The sequence below is a fragment of the Chinchilla lanigera genome, unplaced genomic scaffold (genome assembly GCF_000276665.1).
Source record: "Chinchilla lanigera isolate Chin_1 unplaced genomic scaffold, ChiLan1.0 scaffold00043, whole genome shotgun sequence".
In the NCBI taxonomy this organism is placed as follows: domain Eukaryota; kingdom Metazoa; phylum Chordata; class Mammalia; order Rodentia; family Chinchillidae; genus Chinchilla; species Chinchilla lanigera.
The window spans coordinates 6,529,895-6,538,978 of NW_004955444.1; the positions used below are offsets into that span (position 1 = coordinate 6,529,895).

The following is a 9,084-nucleotide window of genomic DNA, read 5'->3' on the forward strand; positions in this document are numbered from 1 at the left end:
AATGATCCTCCTGCTTCAGCCTCCTAAGTGCTGAGAATACAGGCATACACCACCATGCCCAGCTCTGTTACAGCTTTAAATAAAATTGTTTTCTCAATTTGAGATTGTTTATTGTGTATATATATGTATGTATGTGTGTGTACAATTGGTTTGTATATAGCTGGAGACATTTTTTGTGATAGTGGTGGTGCTGGGAATTGAATCTAGGACCTTCTGCACACTGATCAATGTCCTGAGTGCTTTATATTGATCTTGTCCTGTAGCCTTGCTACATTATTTTATTTCACTTTATTTTACTTATGTATTTTTTTGTAATTTTGAGACAGGATTTTACTGTGCATTTCAGGCTGGCCTTGAACTCACTTTGTAGCCCAGGCGGGCCTCAAACTCAGCAATCTTCTGCCTCAGTCTCCTAAGTGCTAGGATTACAGGAGTGCACCACCATGCCCAGCCATGATTAATTAACTCATAATTATTTTTATTTTTTACTTTGTGTGTGTGTGTGTGTGTGTGTGGTACTGGGATTTGAACCCAGGCCCTTAAACACACGAGGAATATGCTCTGCCACTGAGCTACCTCCCTTGTTATATACATTTATAAACTTTAAAAGTTTGTATGCTTTCCACACAATTTTTATATCCTGTCTTTTGATTTATGCATTTTAGATATTACCAGCCCTGGGATATAGCTCTGTGACACAGTGCCTGCCTGGCAAGCGTAAGGTCCTGAGTTCTATTCCCAGTACCAAATATATATACATGTATATTAGATATTATCCTAGGGTGGTGTACAAAGATTTCAGTAGCTTGGATACTTCCCTTCCCGTCACCCTCATCGTTGCTGATGTGGTGATAACCGTGTAAATATTACTCTTGCTTAGCCAAGTTGTATCCGTGACTTTTCCCCTCTTATATCTTTTGACCATAGTAATTGCCCCTTTAGCTTTTTTCCTTGTATTCTCAATGCCTAGGCAAGAATTCCAGACACATAGTAGGAGTTCAGCGTTTGCTCAGTGAATGCAATCGCCTAATTTGCTGGCCATTAATGCTTCCCACACTCCCGGAACACGGCTTCCCATGTGGTCAAAATCATCAGATAATATGCTGTATCAGTCAGAATATCCTGGTTCCTGCTGTGGTGAAACTGATCCCAAATTCCAGTGACTTACGAGAACAAGGATTGCGTGTGCGTGTGTGCGTGTGCGTGTGCGTGTGCGTGTGTGTCTGTGTGTGTGAGATTTTGTGGCTCCTGCTTTCAGTCTGTGAGAGTCTGGCCGCGTGCCGTCCCTACTCCGGGACACGGGCTAATGAGCAGCCTCTCTGTGGGACAAGGCGAGAACCACAGCTCGATGCGGACCGCACACTGGCTCTGAGAGAGTGCTCCAGAGGGCCTCACCGCTTTTGCTAAGGTTGTGTCGGGCCAGAAGCTGAGCCTGGCGTCAGTGAGGCCTCCAGGAGGAGTGGCACCACGCGCAGAACTGGGATGTTTGGCAGAAGAGTAATTAACGCCAGCGCCATCACTGTGGAGTCAGCCCTCCTCGGCCGCGCGTGGTCCCGCTTCTCTGTGACTGGTTCCGGCCTGGGCCTGCCCAGTGACTTGGGCCTGGACTTTCCATCACCCTTCTGGGAGAGCCTCTGCGTGTTCCACCGGGGCCCCCGGCTTGCTCCTTCTCCTTGCTTGGTTTACTTTCTCCTCCGCTTTCATGCTAGCACAATAAGAAAATGTGACAGGTAGTGACATCTTGCCATTTAAAAATGTCTGCCCTTATATATGTCTATATTTTATATAAGTCATAATTACCATTTTTATTGGTAATTGAAGTTGAAGATAATTTTTCCTCGGAATATTTTTTTTCCTTTTGGTACCAAGAACCGAGCTCAGGACCACCTTCCACTTGCCAGCAGGCGCTTGCACCACTGACCTGTCTCCCTGGCCCTCCTCAAAATATTTTGAAAGTGTCTGTTAACTTCTAGGTTGCAGCTTTTGGTTTTTTGAGAAAAGTGTCATTATTTCCCCTCACATTCTCATATATGTAATTTGTTTCCTGGTGTGAAGCATTTAGATTAAAAAGAAATCAGTAAGGTCCTAAATTTCATGAAGTCTTTCTTGTTCTCCTTTTTTCTTCTCTCTTTTTACTCCTTTTTCCTTTCCTTTTCTTTCTTTCTTTCTTTCTTTCTTTCTTTCTTTCTTTCTTTCTTTCTTTCTTTTTCTGATAAGGGTCGTATATTGTATAGGCTGACCTTTCAAGTAGCTGGAACTACAAGAGTTTATCACTATACCTTGTTTAACTTAGTCTTTTAAAATTCATTTTGTGTGAGTTCTTGATGACTACTATAAATTTGGAAATTCATGTCCTTCAGGTTGAGAAAATTCTCTCTGGCTGTTTCTTTGATAATTTCTACCCATTCATCTGATTTGGGAATTTTTAATATAGAGATTTTGTACTTCCTTGTTTCCTTGATTGAATCTAAAATTCTTTTCTTTTTGTTTTTTTTTTAAATTTCCCAGTACTGGGATTTGAACCTGGGACCTTTGCACTGAGTTACATCCCTGCCCATCTATCTATATCTATCTATCTATCTATCTATCTATCTATCTATCTATCTATCTGTCTATCTAAAATTTTGAGACAGCTAAATTGGCCAGACTAGACTAGAACTTGTGATCCTCCAGCCTCTGCTCGGACTCCTGCCCCTTAGTATGCTGGGATTACAGGTATATATAACCACACCCAGCTTCTCTTTCTTTTTTTTAAAAACTATTGTCTATCTCTTTGATTATGTGCTTTTTTCTTAGTTCTTCTACTTTCATATTTAATTCACTTATTTTTATTCCTAAGAACCTGCTTTTTTTAGATGGTAACTTTCTTATAGCATCCAACTCTGTTTTCAGGGATACAATGTATTCTTTAAACTCTAATGAATTTTTTTTTTAAGTGAACTCTTACTTCCATTTTCTCTCTTTAACCTGAGCCTTTGTTGGGGTCTGAACGTTTATGTCACCCCAAAATTCACATGCTGAACACTTATCCTCAAAGCACTAGTATTAAGGTTGGGGATTTGGGAGGTGACTTGGTGATGGGATTAGTGTCCTTGAAAAGGGGCCCAAGGGAATTTGTTCCTCGCTTTCGTCATGTGAGGACACATCTAAGAGGGTACCGTAGATGAAGGAAAGAGCAAACCCTTCTGTCTTGGTTACTTTTCTCTCGTTGCTGGGACAAAATACCTGATACCCAAAATTAAGGAAGGAAATTTTATTTCGCTTACAGTTTGTGGAGGTTTCAGTCCATACTTGGCAGATTACAAGGCAGAGTGGCACATGGCAGAGGGCTACAGCTCATGGCGGCAGAACACAGCAAAAGCAACAAACACAAAAGGGAGGATTGGTGGCAAGCAGCCTCTTCCTCTCCCTTACATATGCAAACTATCCACCCCAGGGCGGTGTGGGTGTAGTTCTCACACCCATAATCAATCAAACTGTAAAAGCCTGCCCCATGACCACATGAGGCTTGGGGGGGACACCCAGACACAAACTATAACACCTCCTCAGACACTGACTGCTAGAGCAGGGATGGCGAGCCTTTTAGGGCCGAGTGCACAAAATGTAACCCCAAACCTACTTATTGCAAAATGCCAGCGCTGCCATGAAACCTGAACACTGAGGTTTTAGTTCAGAAAAAACAACTCAGACATTGACATCTGTAGTCTTAAAAGAAAACACGTGTGCCATAGGTTCGCCACCGCTGTGCCAGCGTGTTTATCTTGGTCTTCCCAGTTTCCTGAGCTGTAAGCAGTAAGTGCCTGTTCTTTATGAGTCATCTAGGTTATATTTGTCCTAGCAGTCTGAATGGACTAAGGCAGTCCTTTTCTTTTTAATTTCATGTTTAGGCTTAGTCCTCATGTCAGTTACCTTGTCCCCGAGTATGGGGGACGTGTAGCTGACGGGAACGCATCTGTGGATGGGCTGTGCTTGTTGGCAGTAGTTTAAGATTCACTGTAGCAGGACAGACGATAAGCCTGGCTCTCTAGGGCCACCTTTGGTCTCTTGCCTGGTGTTGGCTTCCCTGCCACACTTCTAGGAGCTACGTCAGACTATTCACGGGGGCAGAAAGCTGCGCTGCTGAAGAGATCCAAAGGTGCCGTGGCTGGAAGAAGAAAGTAGTTTTCTTTTGAGCAACTCAGAGGGTGGAAACATTGATCGTTTACCTCAACCTATTCATGCGGGGGTCTGTTTTGGTTTGCTTATTTTTTTGGCCCGGGCACTTGCCTTTGAGGTATGCCCTTAAAGCAAGCTGCCCGAGGCCAGCGTCATCAGTATCATTTAGAATATTGTCAGAAATGCAGATTTTCTGGCTGTCTCAGATTTACCAAACCAAAACCTTTAAGGATGGTGCTTCGGACTTTCCCAAGCCTTCGCAGTGATTTGGATCCCCGTTCAGGCTGAAGAACCGCTGCGTTGGGGCATTGTCCTTCTCAGTGGAAAAGCCTCTCGGCTCGCTCCGTTCCAGCGGGAGGCAAAGGGAAGACAAAGAGCAGCTGAGGTGCGGGAATGTGTTTGCCTTGATTCTGCTGGTGAAAGCCTAGTCAGATGGCAGCACGGGCTTGGGTGGGCCTGCAAGTGCGCTGTCCGCCCCACTTCCCGTGTGCTCTGCAGCAGCGCAGGGAGCAGGGAGCCGGGAGCACACGTTCTGCTGGGCACGAAGCAGTTAGCCGGGGTGCGAGGACGGTTTGGTTCATGCGTCCGGCATAGTTCATTTTCACCAAATTTGCTGTTGTCAGTTATCTTTGCCTGTAGTGTTCCGGGTGTTCCTGAGTCCTGGGCCTTTCCGGCACAATTTCCTGAGGATAAACCCATCGCTTTCTGGAGCCAGGCAGAAGATGCTGGCTAAGCTGTTTGCTGTGGGCGTAGAAATGAAGTCAAGGACCTCGTACACGGTCTTCAGTCGATTCTATGTCAGAGGCCTAACGCTTTACCCAGTAGGAGTGCTGTCTCGTGCCCCCGGTCCTGAGCTTCGCCAGGACCCTTTTTGTAGAATCAGCTTGTTTTTCATTGGTTAGTTAGGCCTCAGCTTCCTTGATGTGTGAAGCTAAGCCTTCAGTCTACTTGTCTTTGTGGGCTTATGCCTTGTAAGTTCTCTGACTTCTCTAATAGGATTTTGGAGGGATGAGAGATAACTGAATGTATTGTCTGCCATTTTGGTTTTTTGTTTTGTTTTGTTTTTGTTTTTTTTTCTTCCGGTACTGGGAATCGAACTCACAACATTGCGCTTGCCAGGCAGGCGCTGTGCCGCTGAGCTAAATCCGCAGCCCCATAGTCTGCCATTTTAAACTCGAAGTCCCCATCTGAGGAAATGGTTTTCATGTGTCTTTCACATTTAGGATAGAGGTTCATACTGGGAAGAGGAAAAGAAAGCCCAGCTTGAACAGGCCTGGGATTGTGCTCCCCGCCTGGCTTCCCACTTGCCTGGCCATGGTGCAATTGCCACAGAGAAGGGAGAATACATTTTGCTGCGTTACATGCAGGGTAATGGACGGACACCGTGATTAATGCATTATTTTAAGCTTAAATTTGAAAACTCATTGAAATATGACTTTGAAAAAGATACATTAAATGTTAAAAACCCCCCTTATTTTATCTTTAAAGTACGGAGGTTTGCAAATTTTTCCTTTCAATTATTTTGTATAATTTGGACAACCTTTACTGCAATGACTCCATTGCAGACATATTAGCACGGCCATAGATAATATGGAAATGGAAAAAAAAAAGTGACTATATTTTCAAAGTTTTTATTTACAAAATTTTATTACAAAATTTACAAAATTTTCAATTTTTATTTACAAAATTTACAAAACAGCCCACCTATGACCCGCAGGCTGTAGTTTGTTATCCTGTGCTTTAGAGCACTGAACTCAGCTGGGTGTACTGGCACACGTTAGAATCCCAGCACTTGGGAGGATGAGGCAGGACGATTGCAAGTTTGAGCCCAGCCTGGACCACTTAGCAATTTAGCAAGACCATCTCACAAAACAACAGAAGCCAAAAGCAAAATAAAACAAGAAGCACTGAACTTTACTTTTTAAAACAATGTTATATTTTCTATTTTTCTTGCCTGATTTCTAATGAAAAGTTGATGATCCTCTTTCTCTAGAACTGGTTTTGGTGCTGCTTGAATGGGCCATTAATTGTTCTTTCAAGATAATATTCTAGATTTGAGAACTAAGAAAGTGGGAACAAATAGTGGAGATGAAGACCTATGAAATATGATTAGTTGATAATTAACAGTAACGGGGAAAATTCGCAATGTGTCTCTCTTACTTGTTTTACCAGAAATCTTATAATTCCTCACTGAAAACTGGCAGCTCCAGCTCTACCTACAGGCACGGTCTTCCGCTTGACCTTCAGCTGTGCCTTATGTGTCCCAAGATGTGCTCCGTGACGGGGCTCCTGGCCACCGAGTACCCGTGGTCACCTGTACTGGGGAAAGAACATATCCTATGCCTTCGTTGGCGACTCCGTCTGCACTGGCAGAAAAAACACTCCGAGAAGTTCTCCAGAAATGCTTCTTCAGTGTTGTTAAATTCACAGCTTCTTAGCTGTATTTAATCAAATGGTCTTTTACCAACATAGCATCTATGTATATCTCGTGTAATGATTCCAGGGAATTGTGGTACTGCACATGGTGTTCTGGATCAGGACTGTTTATGCCCTCAAAATGGAATCTGTAGGCCCCCAAATTGCCATGCCTAATACTGTATTGCTAGTCTTTCTATTTATTTTTAATTTTTGTCTTTTTGAGACAAAGTCTTCCTATGTAGTTCAAGATGATTTTGAACCCACTCTGTATCCCAGGCTGGGCTTGAACGTGCAGCGATCCTCCTGCCTCAGCTTCCTGGGTCCTGTCTTTTAGACTGGTTTTTGACTTTGTATTTGATTTCAGAAGTTCCAAGGATAACCGGACAGTTTCCTTGAGCCTACCCTTTTTTTTCCCTCAGTACGGTGCTGGGAATTGAACCCAGAGCCTTCACAGTGAGCTACTACCCCACGCTTTTGTTTTGTTTTGTTTTGTTTGGAGACAGGGATTTGTTAATCAGGCTGCCCGAGCTGAGCTTGAACTTTTGATTCTCCTGCCTCAGTCTCCCAGAGTGCTGGGACTGCAGGCTTGGGCCCCCTGCCAGGCTGATTCCTACACTGCTGTTCTGTCAGACCCTGGAAAGAAGTGGAGAAGTGGCACTGACCTGGGAGTGAAGCATGAAGGCCTAGGCCATTCCTGAGCTGGGGGTATTGGATAAAGGAAATGGCGAAGACAGTTTATGAGCCTAGCAGCTCAATGACAAGTGTGGTCACTGTTCTGAGCTGTCTTTTCAAAAAAGCCCCAGCTGAGAGGCTGTATTCATTTCTCTTTCTCTCTGTTTATTATTTTAGTTTAGTTTTTGAGGCAGGGTCTTGCTTTGCAGTTCAGCCTGCCCTTGAACTGACTACATAGCTCAGCCTGGCCTCTAATGCTCAGCAGTCCTTCTCCCTCAGCCTACTGAGTGCTGGGGTTATAGCCTCCGGGCCCTGCTATATTAGTCCTGTTGGACTGTGCTACCGAAGTGTCTTAAATGGGTAATTTATAAGGAACAGAACTTCATTTCTGAGCTTTGGAAGCTGGGAAACTCCAGGTCAAGGCGTCGTCAGATTCGGCGTCTGGTGAAGGTTTCCTGCCGCAGCCGCGCGTGGCAGAAGAGTGGACCGGCAAAGGGAATGGCAGCTCCGTGAAGCTGTTTTTTAAAGCCAGGTTATCGCCATGTAGCTCAAGCTGGCCTCCAACTTGTGATCCTCCTGCCCCAGCCTCCCAAGTGCCACCACTCCCGGCCTGAAGAGAGTTATAGGCATTAATCCCTCCGAGAAGGTGCAGTCCTCCTATGATCACTTCCCCCAAGGCCCCACTTCCAAATACGGTCGCCTAGGGGATTAGCTTGCGATAGAATGAATTTTGGAAAGGTGCATACCCTCAAACCAGAGCAGGCTACCGGGGCTGCGACAGACCCGGTGCATCTTCTGATCGCTCCTTTTTCCTTTGGTAGTAACGCTTGTGCTTACAGAGTCGCGGGCCTTCAAAAGCATACTTCCTAGAGTTCTCATCAGAAAGCCCCACTGTAGCCTAGCGCGCACTCCGCCTGTGCGTCTTAGCCGGGTCGGGGTGTGCTCCGCAGCGCAGTTCCCCGCAAATGAGAGAGCGGGAACGGAGGTGCGTACACCTCAGCCGACTCAAGGCTGGTGCGCAAAGCTGGCTGAGAGTGGGAGAGTCAACACCCAGGCCTGAAGGGAGCTGTGGTTTTAGTATGATGAATAATTTGAATCAAAGAGAATGAAACTCCCGAAGACTTCAGCGTTATTTCCAAGAGCATAAACTCACTGATTTATTCCGAGAGCAAGTGCTGCCCACACCCTTTCTGTAGCACGCGGAGAGCACAAAAATGAACCCAGGCGTCGGCTGGCCGGCGTTCGACATCCCCACAGTATCAGAGAAGCGCGCGTGGCCTCAGATTAGGGACCCCTCTCGGGTCCTCCCGCCGCCCCAAGCATGATCTCCTTGGGCGAGGGGAGGCGCAGGCGGCCGGGAGAGCGAGCGCCCCCGGGCAGCAGGCGTGAAGGGCACGCGCTCGTCCCACTCCACTCTCCAGGGCTCACGGGGCAGCGAGAGCTCGTGCGTGAAGGAGCGGCGCTAACAGGACCCCAAAATGACGTTCAGGGGAGCCGGGCAGCGCAGGGGAAGGCAGGCCGGAGAGGCTTCTGGGAGGAAAACGCAGCAGTCCGGGCCGCGCTGCGCGAGACCAGTCACTCGCCCGGCCGGCCCCAGGGCCCTTCTGCGCACTGTTGCATACAGACGTGCGCGGTCTCCTCGCAGAGGCGAGACGGACGCCCGCGCCGGGGGCCGCGCGTTCGCGGGGACCGAGCCGGCGGCGCCCGGGCAGGTGGGCGCGGCGGCAGCGACCCCTCCGGACCCCCGGGATGACTGGGTTAATGCACGTCATTTTTAGCGTCCGTCTGAACCGGGTGGAAGTGATCTGGCTCTGAGTAACGCGCACCCACACCAGGGCG

General features: G+C 46.7%; 2 protein-coding genes across 4 annotated transcripts in view; both read left to right on the plus strand.

Annotated features, from left to right (window-relative positions):
- Nucleotides 1-6,825, plus strand: part of Ube2w (ubiquitin-conjugating enzyme E2W (putative)) — an 82,677-nt gene extending 75,852 nt beyond the window's left edge. Inside the window, exon 6 of one of the 2 annotated variants that reach the window (XM_013518167.1) lies at nt 6,328-6,423. In XM_013518167.1, the coding sequence (XP_013373621.1) occupies nt 6,328-6,338 (11 nt within the window). In that variant the 3' untranslated portion in view covers nt 6,339-6,423. Of the gene's footprint in view, nt 1-6,327 lie in introns of both variants that reach the window. The other variant, XM_013518169.1, reaches the window with a different exon arrangement.
- Nucleotides 6,826-8,415: 1,590 nt separating this feature from the next.
- Nucleotides 8,416-9,084, plus strand: part of Stau2 (staufen double-stranded RNA binding protein 2) — a 238,823-nt gene continuing 238,154 nt past the window's right edge. The window contains exon 1 of one of the 2 annotated variants that reach the window (XM_013518156.1): nt 8,416-8,957. The gene's annotated coding sequence lies outside the window, so the exon portion shown is untranslated. The remainder of the gene's footprint in view (nt 8,958-9,084) is intronic. The other variant, XM_013518160.1, reaches the window with a different exon arrangement.